The sequence below is a fragment of the Equus przewalskii genome, chromosome 9 (assembly GCF_037783145.1).
Source record: "Equus przewalskii isolate Varuska chromosome 9, EquPr2, whole genome shotgun sequence".
NCBI lineage: Eukaryota > Metazoa > Chordata > Mammalia > Perissodactyla > Equidae > Equus > Equus przewalskii.
Window position 1 is genome coordinate 13,856,144 of NC_091839.1, and position 20,181 is coordinate 13,876,324.

General features: G+C 42.3%; 1 protein-coding gene across 1 annotated transcript; it reads right to left on the reverse strand.

The window, feature by feature from the left end:
• Nucleotides 1–230: 230 nt before the first annotated feature.
• LOC103550887 (seminal plasma protein HSP-1-like) lies at nt 231–3,647 on the reverse strand. The gene is made up of 5 exons (XM_008520057.2): nt 3,572–3,647; nt 2,475–2,519; nt 1,261–1,392; nt 922–1,063; nt 231–361 (listed from the first exon to the last, which is right to left on the reverse strand). The coding sequence occupies exons 1-5, from the start codon at nt 3,645–3,647 to the stop codon at nt 280–282; spliced, it is 477 nt and encodes a 158-aa protein (XP_008518279.1). The 3' UTR covers nt 231–279.
• Nucleotides 3,648–20,181: the final 16,534 nt, after the last annotated feature.

Consider the following 20,181-nt stretch of genomic DNA (forward strand, 5'->3'; position numbering starts at 1 on the left):
ATCAACATTCAATCAAGCCCACAGAAAAGACAACTCTGATGTGTGTTGATGTTCCATCACCACATAGGGTCTGGAGGAGGAGAGGGCCAGGACATGAAGATCCTGTGTGATCAAGCTGGGCACACTGAGACCCTCTCATTGGAAAGATGGTTCCTTTCATGAAGGGAAAACAAAACAACAGCTGCAGGGAAAGTGATTTATTGATTCAATCCATGCACAGTGGGAACAAAGTGGAGTTTCAGGGAAAGGATTGCATCTGTGTTGCACAGAGCATCACCTTCATGCTTGAGATTTCTTGATTTTCTTCACTTGGGTTTCAAAGGCTTGATCACATTCATGGCCATGGGTTAGATACACTGGAGAGCAATTTAACACGGTGTTGCTGTCAATGTTAAGGAGTTCTATTTATTTTTCCAGTCAGTCATATGAGTGCCAAGGTCTGTTTCTCTTTTCCTCTTTCTCCTTTCTATCTGCTCTTTCCCGTCTCTACTCCTGCTTTCACATGCTTGCTCATAAGATTATATTGTACTATCTCTTCCTCTCTCTCATCTTCTCTCCCCCTACCTTCTCTTGCTGGTAGTCTTCCCCAGATACTCGTCATTCCATTTTTAACCCTGAAACCTCTCTTTCTCCTTCCTTTTCTAACATTCCATCTTTTGCATTTCGTCTTTTGTCTGTTACTCTCGTTGCAACTACTCTCCCCTTCCTTCTCTCTTTCCTCTCCTAACTTCTGGTCCTCAGTCTTCCTCTTCCTTTCTACTTCTTCCTGCATCCTTTCTACCTCTTCCCATACTTCTACCTGTCTCCTCTTTCCTTCTCACTCCTCTCTGTGTCACCTTGCTCCATCTCTTTATCCAGCTCTATCTCATCCCTGATGATTCCCATGTTTTCTCATTCTCCCCAAGACACCTACCTTTTTATCATATGCAATATTTCCAAGCTCCATGAAGGTCATAGTCTGGAGTGACTGAGCACCAAGGAATGAGTAAAACACTCCCATCAGTTGTGCAAGTGTGGTATGTTCGGCCACGGTAGACAAAGGGGAAGAAACATTTGGCGTAGTCTGAAAGTACAAGGAATGGGTGAGAAAGTGCTTTACAGGAAAATGTTTTTGTGTCATCAAGAGACAGGGACATGAATGCAACGTGTTGGGAAAGACAAGTTAAAGCCTGAGACGTCCATCTAGTGAGCAAGTATGGAAGTACCCTCTTCAGCTGAGAAGCGACATGCTCATCACGTGAGAAAAAGCTGCATACTCACCCTCGGCAGCACAATATTTCCATTTCCCAGAGTATTTTTCAGTTAAGGAACACCAACGGTAAAAGGAATCAGCCCTAGTGCAGTCGTAATGCTGTCTGCCTTGATAGATGAATGGGAAGACACATTTGTTATCTGCAAAAAGCAAAGAGATTGTCTCCATCAGCTCTTCAGGGCATCATTAGCTCTGCAGTAACTCTGGCAATGTTTCTATAACAGCTAGCTCATCATCACCAAGGGCCTGCCATGTAGAAAGCCCTTTACTAAGCATCAGGGATGTTAAGGTCAACGTGAAGTGATCTCTACCCTCAGCGACAAGGAAAGGCTCTTTAACTTCCAGTGACATTTACCCAGAGGCATTTCCCATGGATATTGGAGCTCCAGGCAATGGACGAGCTTGCCAGACAACAGAGTAACCTGATTTTGCATCATAAATTTTATCGCCTGTTATACTGTTGTGTTGAGATCTGTAGTTTCTGTTTTCCCACATTCAATACCAAAAGTCTAAAGAGATTCTATCTCTGTGAACACAGGCAATTTCTTGTTCTTGTCATTAATATTCTGCCTCACATCATATGGAAGCATGATTTTTATCTGTGCCACAATCATGGCATATCTAAGATAGTTTCTCCTTCCTTTTCTAACATTGCATCTTTTGCATTTCGTGTGCACTGACTTAGCCATTTTAATGGATCGAAGATGAAAATTCCAGAAAGACAGAGGACTTTGTGGTTATGTGCACCTGGCCAAGGCATCTTTAGACTTGATGAATTCTGTCAGCCTCATCAGTGGATTTCCTGGTGACAAATGTCAACTCTCCACAACTCACGTGCATATTTCTGTTGAAAACTATCTCCCTAACCAATCCTGCCTTATTCCTCTTGGACAAGCTCCCTTATTTGAGTGCCATCCCTTGGAATGAGACCCTATTTACCTTGGCGCATGGCACTAGCCCTAAAGCCCTGACCTGGGGTCAGATTCCAATCCTGCTCTCTATAGGCTGCTTAGCCTGGATGAGTAAACACCTCCATGGGGAGCCCCTTGTTTCTCAAGGACACCCTGGAGGTGTGTGCATTTGCGTCTCCAATTATTGAGAAGGTGAAGTTACCTCTTACGTGTAAAATATGTCAGAAGAATCTCAATCACAGTTCCCTCCCCACACGTTAGTTGGATTTATTTGATTGTTATTTTGTTTCATTATTTTTCAAATAGATTACCTGGTTTCCTTGTAGGAGAATGGTCAGTCGCAATCGGCTGCTGATCTGGAAAAAATTCACAGAGGAGACGGATGAAGATGAGACGAGAACAAAATTAAGGCACTCTGAATACATGCTATACTAGGCCCTGTTCTGCATATAGAACTTTCTCGTTTTCATACTAAAATTATATAATTATTTTATTGTGATGAGAACACATGAGATTTTCCCACTTAACAAATTTTTCAAAAAATATTGGCACCTGAGCTAACATCTGTTGCCAATTTTCTTCTTCCTTCTTCTTCTTCTTTTCCTCAAAGTCCCCCCATACATAGATGTATATTGTAGTTGTAGGTTCTTCTGTTTGTGCTTTGTGGGATGCCACCTCATCATGGCCTGATGAGTCATGTCATGTCTGTGCCCAGGATCCAAACTGGCGAAACCCTGGGCCACTGAAGTGGAGCATGTGAACTTAACCACTTGGCCATGGGACTGACCCCCCACTTAACACAATTTTAAGTGTAAGTTCTAGTAATCTACTATACAATGTAGTGATGGCAATGAACAATACTGTATTTTTTTTCACATTTTGACATCCAAGTTTGTTCTAAATAGATACACTCTGGATGTGTGTACTAGAGGGCTAAACAGCACAGATGAGTAAGATTCTTACACTTTCTCACTGTTCTTATACTGCCGCATCTGAATTACACCAAATAAACCATAAGATGTTACCTGAGACGACACTTTTCCTGTTATTCCAAACATTGAATTCTATTTACATCAAAAACTCTTCCTTTGAACAAATTAGCCAACCCTGTGTATAGGTTGCCCATGGCTGGGACATTGGATGGGATATTTAGGAATGAGGCAGCTGTCATGAGGGTTGATAGCCAATAACATCGTGGGCTTTTGAGTAAGATTGACTAGGTTTACTTTCAAATACTTGTTTGAAACTTAAATGTAATGTAAAGGCCATAATAGTGTCTTGTCCTTGAGATATACTCAAGAATTGGCAGATATATTTCATGCCACCATTATATTATTATTCTATTGCACATCAACCCATCTGATGCAGGTTCTTCCACACCAATTTCAGCCCTTCCTCCCTCCCTCACCTCCATCCACATGGTCCAGTTGGAGAAAGATACAAGCGCCAACCAAAATCAGAAAGATTCCCAAACACGGTGCCATGGCAGCCTGCCTTGCTGGGACTGACAACATCAATAGGCCCTGCCTTTTTATCTACCCCCTTACACCTTACCCCACACCCCCTCCTTCTGATAAAAATCAAACTCACCAGGAGAGTGCTTGTGCATTCCTAAGCCTGAGAGCATGAAGTTCAAGTTTATCTCTCAGGTAGCATACACAGGACATTGGCTAGCCATATAATGTCTCTGAGGCTCAATAGTTTAAAATTCAGCAAAAGTGTTTGTAAAATCCTTTTCAATTCTAGTGTTCCATGGCCAGGTGAAGCTATGAGGGAGTGATGAAGAAGACCATTTTCTCTCATGGGTGTTCAACAGCATCCATCTCATTTCCTGACCACAGTCTCAGCATCAGGTACAAAGCTCAACCAGCTTCCTGTAGGAGACTCAAAACAACCTGATGAGGCAGGCACACAAGTTTCCATTTGAAGGAGAAGGAAACTGAGGCTCATAGAACTCCTCAAGGCCACAGGGTGAGTTGGGGCAGAGCCGCTGTTAGACTCACCTTGCCTAGTGGGCATTTTCATAGTGAAAGTTTCCCTAACACACACCAAACTCAACCATATTGATCATCCTCAAACAGCTTCCCCATCCTGGTTCACAACTCAAGACAAATTGGAAACACAACTCATCTTCAGACAAGAGCAGAAAGGCCTGGAACTCTCCTCTACCCATTATGAAATATTTCCTTTGCTCTGAGCCTCAATTTTCTCACTTGCAAAATGTACATAACAATCCCTTCCTTACAGTGGAATGTGAGTCTTGCATACTGAGAACTCTAACCTGAGGTAGGGACTATGTATACAGTAGGTGCTCTTTCAACACCAGCTCATCATTGGTAGGACTCCATGGGTCCTTCTGTCTGTCCTCCATGCCTCCTTCTAACCTTCCAATTTAACCACACACTGTGTAGTGAGGAGAAGAGCATCTCCACTCTCACCTTAAAAAGTGTCACCTTTTTGAAGGTAACTGCCCAGGCCTAACCTTCAGTACCTCTGCTAGATGACTCCAGTTACCAACTCATTTTCCTTGCTACTTCAGCCATCACATAAACACATACCAATGGACATTTGCCAAAACAACAGCAACCTCCACAGGCAAACTCTAAGAGGCATCTATATCCCACAAGGTTGGGGGGCTGTTTGGGCCAAAAACAGAGCAGCAAACTAGCAACATTTTAAAAGAAAGATTTAGGGAACAAGATGGCCCAAATAGGACTTGATAACCAGCCACATATCCTGGGGATCTAGAGGTCTGTGCTAATGTGCAGGGCTGGGTGAGAGCAAAGAATGCCCTAGCAGTCTAATTATTCCAGGATGATTGTAAATCTTGTGTCCACAAAAGTAAAACCTGATGTGTAATTGTCCACTGCCTAAACTTTAAATGTGTGTCCCAGTTCATACAAAGATCCACCAGCACATGGTGGAAGCCAAACTGACTCAAGATATTTCTAGACTACCTCTGACCAATCACTGGCTCACCACTAAGCTACGCTGAAACAGAGATGTCTCCTCAGAAGCCAGATTTAAAGAGGAAAACAAGAACTTATAAAAGAACAACTGAGCAAGGACATCAGCAGTCTTGGTGGGGCAAGCAGACTCCACAGAATTAGTCCAGCCAAGGGACTAACCCAACAAATAAAAAGCTACATTAATAACCCTACATTAGGGAGTGAATCAAAATCCAGAGTGGTCACAATCTGCTATCTAAATGCCCTGTTTTTGACAAAAAGTTATTAGATAAGCAAAGAAACAGAAAAAATGTCCTCTACATAGGAAAAAGAACAATCACTAGGAGCTATCTCCGACCAGTGCAGATGGTGAACTTACCAGACAAAGACTCCAAAGCACATAGCATGTGTATGATCACAGAACGAAAAGAAGCCATGTTATGGAATTAAAAGAAAGTAGCCTGACACTGACTCATCAAATACAGAATACCAATAGAGAATTAAAAATTATTTTTTTAAAATGGACCAAATGGAAATTCTGGAGTTTACAAGTATAATAACAAACATTTAAAACTCACTAGAGGGGCTCCACAGCAGATTTGAGATGGCAAAATAATCAGTGAACTTGATGACAGATCAATACAAATTATCCAATCAGAAGAAAAGACAGAAAAGAATGAAGATGAGAGCCTCGGAGCCTTATGTGACACCATCAGGTATAGCAACATATGCATAATGGGGTCACCAGAAGGAGAAAAGAGGAAAGGGCAGAGACGACAATAAGATCCATTTGAGGAGTACAGCCATCTTAATGTTAAGTCTCCTCATCCATGAACATGGGATGTCTTTCCATTGATTTAGGTCTTCTTGAATTTCTCTCTACAACATTTTGTACACTTCAATCACGTGGATTTTATGGCATGAAAACTTTACTTCAGCGAAGCTCTTTTAAATACGAAAGCAAAGTGAAGTTTCTTGGATGCTTACACTGGGTCCCTCGGCCTGGATCAATATTCAGTCAGCAGGAGAGATGGACACTGGGTTTTTCTCTTCCAGGGATTGAATGTTCTTGATACTCCTCAGAGAGTCCTAGACATCTCCCCATGATATAACCTATACAATTATTAGCCACCTGTGTCAACTTAACGAATTTTCACAATACTACTTTTCCATTGAACTAAGAGAATGAGGGTACACCTCCTCCTCTGATTACCACAAAGCTGACATCCTACAGCCCCTGCATATTCACTCTGCTCTTGAGTGCCATACCCAGGTGGCCCTGAGGGGTGTCCGATGTCCTCCTCCCCCAGGCTATGAATAGATGAGACTTCTATACTGATGTCAATCTCATCTGTGCAGGTGTTATGTCTTTGGTCATCTTATCACATTTAAGGCGGGGTATCCCTCCCTAACCAATGGAGTGAATAGGAGGTGATCAGAAGAAAACAGCCATTTCCCTCATGATCCTGCCAGTACCATCAAAGTGTAAGGAGTGGAATCAATGTTTCACTTCTCTGGTAATTTGCAGACCTACATCCTCCTCCTAGTATGGGGAATCTCCCATGACTTTCACTGTTTCTGTTCTCATACCCCACACTGAAAAAGAAAAAAGAGAGACTGATCTGGTGGTGCAGTGGTTAAGTTTGCATGTTTCACTTCGCTGGCCCAGGGTTCTCTGGGTGCTGATGTCCACACTGCTTGGCAAGCCATGTTGTGGCAGCTTCCCACATATAAAGTAGAGGAAGATGGGCACGAATGTTAGTTCAGGGCCAGTCTTCCTCAGAAAACAGGAGGATTGGCAGCAGATGTTAGCTCAGGGCTAATCTTCCTCAAAGAAAAAAAAGGAAAAAGAAAAAAACTGCTTTCTCTCTCTTTCCTCTCTGTCCTCCCCCGCAACTCCATCTCTCTGTCTCTATTCACCAATTTCTCTCTCTCAGACCTAACTCAAATTTCTCAGTGAGTTCGTGATTCCACAAAATACAGGAGATTATTTGTGACACTCAAAGATGCGAGGAAAAGATTCACCAGGAATCTTGGCTTAACGGATTTTCTACCTATTCGATTTTTTTAGGAGGGAAATATAGTAGGAAATTTTTAGTGGGACATAAAAATATACGGGTTGCATGGGAGTTTCAAAACTGAATTATCAAAGTTCACTCCATTTATTGTGGACTGTCCACGATAGTCACTCTTATTATAGGTGGAATAAACTACTCCTAGAGAAAGAGTGATAAAGATAGAAGAGGAAAGAAGACTGCTCTTCCCATTTCCCATTTGCCATTCTCCCTTGTGGCCCTGACACATTCCTGTCTTCAAGGAGAAGCGATGTTTATTACTTATCACCCCGCCCTAACACAAGAAATGAGCTATCCTTATTCCTCACCATGCCTTGACCAATTATGTCACTGATACTTTCAATGGATATGATATCTGTTTCAGCCGATCATGGTCTCTGCTTGCACCACCTTTACTCCATTCTACTCAATGTCAACCACACTTACTTCTCCCAGGAACACACCTCTTGGCTATTTTCCCTAGTCTAGGAAACTAGTGGCTTCATAAAATAAAAGAGATGACCTAGAGGTTAGTGCTGGGGAATGAGAGAAGAGGAGGTGATGAGGAGGATGTTTGGAAGGATGGAGAGGAGAGGATAGGGAAAGGAAAGAGGAGGTGAGAGCAAGGAAGGTTGGGAGATGGAGAACAGTGGGGAGAGGAGGAGAGGGAGGCTAAGGGAAGAGTGGGGGAACAGGGGACAGAAACAGAAAAGCTGTAATATGAACTATGTGCCCAACACTGTGGTAAGAACTGTATCTCATATAGTCAGTCTCACCTCAGTCTTCGAGGAAGGACTGAAAATGTCACCATTTAACATTTAAGATAGAAGAACTTCAGAAAAAGTTAAACAATTTGCCCAGGATGCAACAGCTTACAAAAGGTGGGGCTGAAAATCAGACCCAGGAGTATCAGACTCCAAATTCTAAATCCATATACACTGTGGAAACTTCACGATGGATTGAAGACATGTAGATGCTGAAAACTTAAGAATTAATGCTGTGTAGTCATAGGAATATTTGCTCCATACTCTATCTTGCCAATGAAATTATCTGTATGAGTTTCAGTTTTCCCTTCTATATATGGTAATGGATAACTTCTCTTACAAGATTTTGGTGGCAATTCTGTAAGTTCATGTTCCAGAAGATAGCACATAATATGATGCTCAATGAATAAACCTTTTCTTCTCCAATGGTGTAGATTTGGGTACACCTGAAGTCAAGCAGGCTTGGGATGAGTGGCAGAGAGCAAGTTATGGATCTGCAAGTCAGACAACAGGGGCCTGAAGTAAGGAAAAGAAGAGACATTTCCAAGACGATTTCCTCTGGTTCCGAGAATTCTAACCAGATCTAAGATAAAGTCATGCTTTTGAAATCAAGAAATATCAGCTAATAAAAGAACAAAGAGGCACAAAGGAGAATATACAGAGAAGGAAGCAATGAGCATTTCAAGATATCTAATTCTACTAAGTTAGTGAAAAGCCTTTGATGTAGAGAAAGACAATGAACCAACAAGGAAATGCATAGAAATACCCAGATTCAGATATGAGAACTGGACAAAGAACACTGCCTTTGTTTCCAGAACACAGAAAAGCCACCCACACAAATTCTCTCACTTTACTTTCTTTTTTGAAAAAAAAATAACACTATTGGATTTTCTGCAAAAAAGTATATCTCATCACCAAAAAGATAATGGCACAACATATTAAAAGATCGATATACCATAACCAAGTTGAATTTTTTGAGGTACAGCAATGCAGGCTCAGAATTAGAAAACCTAAAAATTATAGCAACAGATTAAATACAAATATCACACAAAAATCAATACCACAGGAGAACATGATTCAATTGCCCCTTCCACCAGCCTGGGGAACTTTAAATTTGGAATTGCTGACTCAAGGACTGGGAAGTGATGTGGATAGTAGCTAACACTTATGGAACACTTCCCATGAGGTAAGCCTATGCTAAGAGCTTTGGAGGCATTTTCCACTTAAAACTCACAACCTTTAATTGCCCTGCTGTCCTTGAGCGAGATAATGTTTATTAATTTTTTTACGCAGAAGGAAATGAAGTTTCAGTGAGTTCATGTAACTTGGCCAAGGTCACACAGTGAAGAAGTAGAAGAACTAGGAATGAAACCCAAGCTTTCATTTTTGTTTTGGTTTTTTAGCAGTAGAACCTTCATAAAAAACTAGAATCTATGTCAAAACCCTCTATATAAAATAAAGCAGCACTGTGTGTCATGGCGCTTAAGACAGTGAGAAAACACTGATAAATATAATTAAGAAAAATATCTTGACTTCCTTTACTAATTGTACGTCTATCAAACAGTTAAGCTGTACCCCAGGGCTCAGAACAACACTTGGCTCTAGAAAGCATCAATCAATATTGCTGACTGAAGAACTATATATATCATAAAGAATCCTATCAATGGTTTTTGAAATATATTTGATAAATTTTTTCTTCTATCACTGCTTTGTGATAAATTTTAAATAACTCTTCATTATTAAGAAAGACCCTTAAAGCAGAAACAAAATATTTTTTAACTTGCTATGCAACTTTTATCTTTCTTATGTTCTTTTCCAAATGAAAAGTCAACATCATAATTAATGGGGAAACAAAAGAGATATTATTGTTAAAGCAAAAATCAACAAAAGGGTAAGTTCCTAAAACAAGGGCACCACCTTTAGGAAATTCGCCAGATCACAAGAAAGAAGCATAACACATAAACATTCAAAAGGAAGGTAAAATATTCAGGATACATTTTGTTAGTTGAGTATTTAGCTTTTAACATTATGTTAACTTTGACATAATGTTCTTTTCAGAGGGGAGTGATTTTATCATCACTCTACCTCTTTTTCCTTCTAACTTCTATTTTTAATCTATTTTAAGGCTATCCTATCACACTTACCTATATTGTGTTTTCTAGTTGGCGATGAGCTCCTGGGGAGCAAAGAATGCTGGATTACTATCTGACTATTCAGGGTTCAGTAGCAGGTGTCTGAGCCCTGGTAAAACAGCCAGTTGTTTCACCAGGAGCAAGTTCATTTGGGAAAAGCCAAAAAATTGCAATTTGGGTTGTGCATGTTATGGCAGATCACAGGCAAATCTAACAATCAAAAGAGTGGAATCTTATTATATAGGGAAAGAGGGGGAAAGTTTGAGGGGTTGTTTTGAACAAGAGTCCATTGGAGAAAAGCAAGAGTTCCAGGGTCTGATGGTTTCTCCTTGGCTGAGTTGCCGAGAGAGTGGATTTCTGTTTGGGACGCAAGGTCCATTTCTTCCTGCAATTGTCATTCTTTCCTGCTGATGACTTCTTTTTGTTGGGGTCTGTAACTGACAATCCTCGTGTAATTGACCTCCAGTAGTCCTGCATGGGAGCTCCCCTTTCTGGCCTCCTGACTCAACTTTAAGTGATGTTACCTTTTATTAATTTTCACACCGGGAAATTTATGCCTAATAAACAAAAGGATGAGTGCTATATTTGGGGGTTCTGGGGAGGCAACAAACACCATTCTTAAAGGTAAGAGATATTTTGAAAAACTCTAAAATCACAAACCTTTAAATTCTCAAGGTTTTTTCTCAATAGCTAAACAATGTGTGAGGGATAGTTCTCACCTAAACCCCATCCCCGGGCTTGGGAGGCATCAGCCACCATTACATCCAATCATGGGGTGTGTGTTTCCCACATAAGCTCATCTCAGAAATGGTGATCACTCCCATCAAAACTCTGCTCAGAGGCCGACCCTTTGGCCTAGTGGTTAATTTCACGCACTCTGATTTGGTGGCCCAGCATTTCACAGGTTCGGATCCCACACATGGACCTGGCACTGCTCATCAGGCCATGTTGAGGAGGCATCCACATAGCACAATCAGAGGCACTCACAACTGGAAGATAAAACTATGGACTTGGGGTCTTCAGGGAGAAGAAGAAGAAGAAGAAGAAAAAGAAGATTGGCAACAGATGGTAGCTCAGGTGCCGATCTTTAAAAAACAAACTCTGCTTGCTCTCTGAGAATTCATCAAGTCTTCATGGGTTCTAAGTCATTTGCTATTTTCCCCCTAAATTTTTTAAGAGACCTTCTTTTTGAGAGAAGTGTCAGGGTCACAACAAAATTAAGGGGAGAAAAATTTCCCATCTATCCCCTACCCCCAAACACATAACCTCCCCCATTAACAACTTCCTGCACCAGAGTGGAACACATATTACTACTGATGAACCTACATTCACATATCATTATCACCCGGAGTCCACAGTTTACATTAGGGTTCACTCCTGGTGTTGTATATTTTATGAGTTTGGACAAATGCATAATGACATATATCCATCCACTTAAATTTTAGTGGCCTGTCTCCTTTATATTCCTCTCTTCCAAAATTTGTATTATAAAATTTTCAAGCACACAGAAAAGTTTTGTTACTGTGCAAAGAGCTTGATCTACTCATTGCCTCAAGTCCAAGCCAATTAGTTGAGAGGCAAGATGGTGGTAGAGAAAGGACTTTATTAGATGATGAGCTAGCTGATGGAAAGATGGTGGACTAGTGTCCCCAAAAAAACCATCTTAAGAAGGTACAGAATCTTGAAGCAGTTTTATAAGGCCAGCGGGCTATAAAGGAGGAGGTCATGAATGTTAGCCAACTGGCAACGCAGTCTGGGAGTCACGACACCAGACCTTCCACCTATCATTGATGATGGATACCAGTATAGAATATTTGTCCAAAGGTTGTTACATTCCTAAGGAACTCAGAAGGACAAAGTTATCTCCTTTCTGCACCTGGGAGGCATATAGGTAAACTGGGGTCATAAAAACTACAGAGCACGTGTGTTTTCCAGACAGTGGCCATTAATCAGCTGGACTATGTGCAGCCTTAAATGTGCTCTAGGGTGGATGGGTTGTGAAACCAAGTTTACAGAGAGTTACAAGATGGCTGCCCTCAGGCCGAGTCTGGATTTGCCTATAACAATTCCCCACTGTCAGTTGTCTATTCCATAGTCTTGGGGAATTGGGGCAACATATCACATCTGGCTACTCACTGCTGTATCGGCAGTGAAGAGGCATCATCATGTGGAATAACTTGATGTGTTAGTGAAAAAAGTCTTTTCCTTCCCTTTTATTTAAGTGAGGTTGGCACATCAGCAATTGTGGTTTTTTTGTAGTTTGGGTTATGTGAGAGCAACCTTTGTTGATACAGCAAAGTATTAACTTTAGGAGAAGATACGTCCCTGGAAGAGTAGAAGCCTGGTTAACCCCAGCCTGAATAGACTGCCTAAGAAGGACCAGATGCCTGAAGGTATCCAGAAAAAGAGACCAGAAAACTAATCTGTGTCAAGGCTGAAAAGGGAGCTATCATGTTCTACAGTTCATTGGAGTCACAGAGCCTGTTCCCTGATTTTGTTAATGCTAGTTTCTACTTGTGAGGAGGTATTGATGTAAGAACAACAGGAGGTGTTGGCCACTACACAGACCCTTCCCTGTTCTATTAGTATATAATCTAGGGCAATTCTATTGTCTATAACTACTTTAGCTAAAGAGTTAAGGGACTTCTGTAAATTTGTGAGGGATTTGGCAGTCTCATTGGTATAGTCATAAGAGTATGGGATAAATTTCACAGCACATGCTCATGGGCCACTACTCCCCACCATAGAAGCAGGGCATAACCAAAGAAATCAGTAGCTCCATCAGATATCAGTTCTCGGTTTACCCAGGAAAATAATTTAAGGGAATTTGGCCATTGTTTGTCTTCGTTTGAGTCATGTACAGAGAAAGGAGTGATTAAATATCCTAATAGACGGGCACCTTCTATGTGCCAGCTATCAAGGCAATTATAGGTCCAGGGTTAGTGATTAGATCCACAGACAAAGACATACCTTAAGAGGACACATAGAATATCAGTCATGTTGCTAAAATGTAGGCCTTCATTTTTAGGAATTTTATCTAGGATCCAGTCAAGCAAGGAGTCAGGGTAAGGCAGTGTCCAGGAGGAAAAATTTAATCTGCAAATTAGCAGAGAGCTGGGTGATCTTTGAAGGTACACTTGGTACTTTTCATTAAAATCTTGACATAATTTGGTGGACCTGTAGTTTGAAGACATTTTCATTCACCTTTCCCTGACCAGAGAGTAAGAGACAGGAGGTGAGAAGTAAATGCCATTGAGCAAACAGGTAAGTTTAGTTGTCCATCAGCAAATGTCTGGTTCTTATGGTCATATGACCATTTATCTTTACATTTTTCCCTGAAAACCATTATAGGTTCCTTTGTGGGGGGGGTGTATAAAGAAACAGGGGACAGGAGATCCCCTGACAATTAATCTGACCCTATAGGTTATATCTGAAGGTTTTATATCATAGGTCACAGTAAAATTAGGTATACTTGAGAAAGTGGCTACTGGCATTACTATGGGGTCACCAGGATCATACACTGAGTAAGGCCTTGGATGATAGAACCAGCAGTCTCTTACCTTGGTAGAAGAAGCTATATCTTGGGAAATGCATACCAAAGAGTTATCTCCCCATCCCATAGTGCCAGGTACAAAGACCAGTATGTATAGATTAAGTAGACTTATGAAATACATGTCTTAGATCCTTTATGGGCTCACATGCCCACGTTGGGGTTTGGGGCAGATCTGGCACTTCTATCAGTGGGTCTTGATTTTTTGGGGTATAATGTATCCACAGCTTAAACCCCGTGAGTTTGCAGATGAGTGGGTGGTCAGTAGCACATCAAAAGGATCCATCCACTTGGTTGCCAGTTGATTTTCAGGTCCTTGTTCTCTCCAGGTCTTTAGTAGGACTCTCACTGGGATGGAAAGGGTTCAGGGACACATCAGACAGATAAGTTGACCTGCAGGAAGCAAACTCATGAATATAGGTTAGCATAGACCTCAAAGATTTATCATAAGTTGTGATCATAACGTCTTTTAGGGTCTCAAGGGATCCTCCTGCAAAAGAAGTCTGAAATGGCCTGCTGTATAGAATTTCAAAGGGGCTTAACTTAAGCCTACTTCAGGTAGCCACTTTAATCCACAGCAGGGCAATGAATAGTGCCTTATCCCACATTAATTGTACTTCCTTACATGTCTTTGCAGTGCTTCCCTTTAAAGCATGGTTCAGAGCCAGCCCCAGTGGCCCAGTGGTTAAGTTCAGTGCACTCCACTTTTGCAGCCCGGGTTCAGTTCCCAGGTGCAGAACTATACTACTTGTCTATTAGTGGCCATGCTGTGACAGTGACTCACATACAAAAAGAGGAAGATTGGGGGCCAGCTCAGTGGCGTAGTGGTTAAGTTCACACACTCTGCTTCAGCAGTCTGGGGTTTGTGGGCTCAGATCCCAGGCATGGACCTACACACTGCTCATCAAGCCATGCTGTGGTGGTGTCCCATATACAAAATAAAGGGAGATTGGCACAGATGTTAGCTCAGCGACAATCTTCCTCACCAAAAAAACAAGAAGAGGAACATTGGCAGCAACAAATGTTAGTTCAGGGTGAATCTTCCTCAGCAAAAACAAAAAAAAATAAAAAGTAAAGTGTGGTTCATCTTTTCCATTTTCCAGCTGACTGAGGTCTCCTCATTGAATGTAACATCCATTTGATGTTCAGTGCCTTAGATACTGTCATGGGACTTGAGAAATAAAGGCAGGTCCATTGTCACTCTATACAGTGTTAGGCATGCCAAATCTAGGAACAATTTATTTTAATAAAACACAAACTACTTCTGATGCTTTTTCAGTTCGCATGGCGATGGCGTCTACCCACCCAGAGAAAGTGTCCACAAACACCAGCAAGTAATGGAAGTTTCCAATTATTCACGGCATTTGAGCAAAGTCCATTTGCCACTCTTCAGTAGGTCAGTCCCGTTTATGGTGGATTCCCATGCAAGGGGGTCCCGGAGCTGCCGTAGGCTTGTTTCTTGCACAAGTGGTGCAATTTTTAGTTACTTGCTGTATGGTCTTCTGTAAATTAAGTCCCATGATGTGCTTCTGGACCCATTGTAAGGTAGCATCTCTTCCACAATGGGTGCTTTCATGTATGCATTTTAAAATTGGGTACAGAAGAGCCTCAGGAATTAAAACTGTTGCCCGAGCATTACTTTTCCAGACTGTCAAATGCTTCGAGACGAAACCCCATTCTTTTGCCCAATTTAGGTCTTTTTCTGAGTATGCTGGCTGGTATCCAGGTAAATATACCTGGGGAAGCAAAGAGCCCATCATAGCAAGGGTCTTTGTTTTTGCTGCCCTTTTTGCTGCTTCATGAGCCAATCAATTTCCCTTAGTTATAGGCATTTCACCCTTTTGGTGGCCAGGGCAATGCATTACGGCCACCTGAGAGGGCTCATAGATTGCCTTCAATAATTGTAATATATCTGGAGCATGTTTAATTTCTTTATTGTTGATGGCTAGAAGCCCTCTTTCCCTCCAGGCAGCTCTGTGGGTATGGACCACTGAAAATGCATACCAGAAATCTGTATCAATATTCACCCTCTTCCCTCTTGATAAGAGGAAAACTCTGGTCAGGGCAATGATCTCAGCCTTCTGGGATGAAGTCCCTAGGGATAATCCGTTGGCTTCTGTGGGTTAGTTTTTTTGTAAGGTTACAACTGCTTCCCCAGCTTGCCTCTTACCTTGGTCCATGAAGCTACTACCAACTGTGAAAAGCTCCAGTTCAGGTTCTTCTAATGACTGGTCCTTTAGAGCCGGCCAGTTAGAATAAACCATTCCTACCATCTGTAAGCAATCATGTTCTAAAGCTTGTGAGGTCTCACTGAGGAGCAAGGTGGCCAGGCTTACAGTTGAGATGACTTGTAAGCTGACATTTGGATTGTCCAAAACGATGGCTTGATATTTGCCCATCCTTCCTGAGGTGAGCCAGTATCCCCCTTTCTGTTCCAGTAATGTGAGGACATGGTGGGGCACGTATACCATGGTAGTCTGACCTAGATTAAATTTTTCAGCCTTTTGAAGAATGTCAGGTGTGGCTGCTACTGCCTGGAGGCAAGGGGGCCATCCTTTCACCATTTGATCCAATTGTTAAAGAAATAGGCCACAGGCCTAAAGGTTGTTCCCAATTATTGAGTTAATACTCCTAGATTTATTCCATGTCTCATGCACATAGAGACTGAAGGGTTTGTCCAGGTTTGCCAATCCTAAGCCTGGAGCTGCGGTCAGCCTGGCCTTAATAGTATCAAATACTGGCTGGCATTCTTTAATCCAGTCCAAAGGTTCTGACTCTAGACCCTTCAGAACCTCATACAGGGGCTATGAGCCCATAAATAGGAATCAAGATTTGACAGAAAATTGCCATTCCTAAGAAATCTCGCAGCTGTTGTTGAGTTTGGGGAGGACTTAAGCAGGCTATTGCCTTCTTTCGATCAGGCGATAATTCTCTTTGTCCCTTGGATATGCAACCCCCAACCATGTGACCTTTTCTTTACAAATCTGAGCCTTCTTTTGAGAGACCCTGTATCCGCATTCTGCCAAATAATTAAAAGTCTCACTTGTGTTGGTCAGACATTGTTTATCAGTGGGGCTTGCTATTAGCAAGCCATCCAAGCATAGTAATAACAGTTCTTCCTGTAGTTTTAGATGACTTAAATCTCTAACCAATGCTTACCCAAATAAAGTGAGACAGTTCCTAAGCCCCTAGAGGACAGTCCAACAACACTGTTGTGTCATCTGAGTGTCTGGGTCACACCATTCAAAGGCAAACAACTGTTGGGCCTCCTCAGCCAATAGTATGCAGAAAAATGCATCCTTTAGGTTCAATACTGAGAATCAACCATATTCTCCCGGTATATTTGTTAATATGGTGTAGGGGTTGGGCACCCACAGGGTGCAGTTCTTGAACCAACTCATTTATAAAGGCACACAGATCTTGAACAAAGTGATATTCATTAGAATTTGGCTTCTTTACCAGGAGAATAGGGGTGTTGTATGGAGACTGACAAGGTCTAATTAATCCTGCCTCTAAGAATTTTTTGAAAATAAGCTGTATTTCTCTCTGAGCTTCTTTTTTTTCCAGCAGACATTGTTTTAGATTGGGCTTTATTTTTTTCCTCTTTTAAGAGTGTTTGTGCTAGTTGGGCATTCTTTGCCTTCCCTGGGGTCCCATTTGCCCATACATTGGGCCTTACCTCCTCATAGATTTCAGGTGGTAACAGTTCCAGTTCTGACTCTAGGATCCCCAGCAAGGCCATCTGCAAACTTAGGGACTGTTCTGGAGGAATGCATATTTTGGGTTGTCCTGGTGCAAAAGTGACTTGTATATTTAATTTACAGAGAAGTTTTCCACCCAGAAGTGGGATGGGGCATTCTGGCATGTATAGGAAACTGTGTTTCAGGGTCAGGTCCCCCACCTGACACTCTAAGGGCTGTAGAAATGAATAATCTTGGATTTCACCAAGGACTCCCATAACTGGGGTCGATTTTGACCCTTTTTTGTTAACTTAGCGTTTAGGACCAAATAGGTGGCACTGGTATCAACTAAAAATTCAGTTTGTTCCCCACTGTCAGTTGTACCCAGAGCTCCTGTGGGGAAATCTGGATGGGATGATGTCTTAAGTTCAAAGGAACCTCTGGGCCCTTTCAGTCCTCATCAGAACATTCCCCTCTCTCCACCATCGGGGCAGTTTCCTTCCTCTTTCCATCTACAATTTCTTTTTCTTTGTTAGGGCATTCCTTTTTCCAATGTCCTCTTTCCTTGCGATAAACACACTGGCTTTTTCCCAAAGGATGCCTACCTCCCATCAGTTGGCCTGGCTTTCCTCTCAGATGGCTCAGGTTCTGCCTGCCCAGAGTACCAGCCAGGAAAGCAGCATCCCTCTTGATGTCTTCCTACTTTGATCCACACTCCCTGTTGTTTTACACCTTAAAGGCAATATCGACAAGCTGAGAGAGATTCATTCTTTTTGAGTGTGTGTGTGAGAGAGGAAGATTGGCCCTGAGCTAACATCTGTTGCCAATCTTCCTCTTTTTGCTTGAGGAAGACTGTCACTGAGCTAACGTCTGCACCAGTCTTCCTCTATTTTGTGTGGGATGCCTCCACAGCATGGTTTAATGAGTGGTGCTAGGTCTGCGCCCAGGATCCGAACCTGCAAACCCTGGGCCGCCAAAATGGAGCATGCAAACTCAACTACTATACCACCAGGCTAGCTCCTGAGAGGGATTCATTCTTAATGCCCCATCTAGTTTTTGTAATTTCTTCCTAATATCTGGAGCACTTTGTCCTATAAAAGTCATGTTAACCATTCTAAGGTTTTCAGGGACCTCTGGATCCGTATCCATATAGCGTGCATAGGCTTGGTAAATCCTTTCTAGGAATTCATAGGGGTCTTCATCTGATTTTTGTTGAATCTCCTGGACCTTGTTTAGGCTCTTTTTCTTAGGGAGCCTGGTTCTCAGGCCTGTTAAGATACATCTCTTGTGATGTTCCAGTCTGATTCTCCCTGTGGCATCATTAGGGTCCCAGGCTTCCAGTTATTGGGACTGCTGTGTTAGCCTCAAGTGTACTAGCAGGGTCTGCTAGATGGAGCTGGTGAGATTCCTCTCTGGTTTTGTTTATTATCAATCTTTTTTCATCTCCCATTAGGAGCATATTCATTAAAATATGCATATCTGTCCACGATAAATGATAGGTGGCAAAGATAGAAGAGAACAATTCTGTCGTCCACAGGGGATCCTCCCAGTAGGGCGGATTATTATTTTTCCAGTTAAATAGATCAGAGATGGAGGAAGGGTTATGCATCCAGAAGAATCCAGCAGGCTGTCCTTGCGCATTGAACCCTATGGGGTATTGCCATAATGAGAACTGCCCTGTTCCAGGGGAGCACCCTGACCAAATTGGGTTCCCTGTCTAGCAGGGGAGGGTGAAATTCAGTCCACTGTTCATGGGTCCATTTCAGCCTTCCTCTCATAAGAGAGCAGAGCACCCACCTTAGTTACCAAGGACACCTTTGGAGGTGGTGACACTGAGTGGGCAGCTTCAAAGGCTGGTGCCTATGCAACTGGGGGAGAATTAAGTGTCTGTGATACCATTGCATCATCATCCTCTTTAACATCCTGTATAACAGATCCATTCTCTTCCTTCTCTTCTCTCTGTACCATGAGAAAATACTTCCCTTCTTTTTTCTCATCTTGGTACAGCAACATAGAAGCTTCTACATATGGGACTTCATCATTCTTTCCAGCTCTTTTACCAAACAATTCTAACTGTAAGATAGTATGATAATTCAGAGAGCCATTGAATGACCAGTGCTCGGTGGATCCCAAAGAATATTGTGGTCATGCAGTATTACAGTAGAAAACCATCACTGTCTTAAGCACAGGCTCATAACTATAATCAGACCATCTATTCTGAATCAGCTCCTATAGGCTCCGCTTTGGGACAGATGGCTTGTTCCCCATTCTGACACACAGAGATAGACAAACACACACACAGACACAGAAAGACCGGACACCAGTGAACCAGTTCCCGGATTCTGGGTAAAAGTCCTACAACTATTGCCTCTCTGGCAGGGCACCCTATCAACCAGATGGTCCTGCCTCTCAAAGAAGGAAGACCCCAAATGGAGGGGAAGGGACTTCTCAGTTATGCACACAGAGGTGACTTACCCTACTCCAGATCTGAGTCTGTCGACTCACCGGAAGCAGTCATTTCTCTTTCCATCATAGAGAGCATTGGAGGCAGCCAACAGCAGAGGGAAACTGACAGGGACCATCCCTGAGGAAAAGAGACCTCAGCACTACTAGGAACAATTCCCCCAAGGTCAGGTAGCCATGGGCAGACTCATGGGTCCCTACGTGGTTGCCAATTTTGTTACCACACAAAGGGCTCCACCTACTCACCACGAGATGAAGCTGATTTGTCAGGAAGTAAGATGGTGGTAGAGAAAGGACTTTATTAGATGATGAGCTAGCTGATGGGAAGATGGCAGACTAGCATCCTAAGAAAACCATCTTAAGTGGATACAGAATCTTGAAGCAGTTATATGGGGCCAGTGGGTTATAGAGGAGGGGATCAGCAATG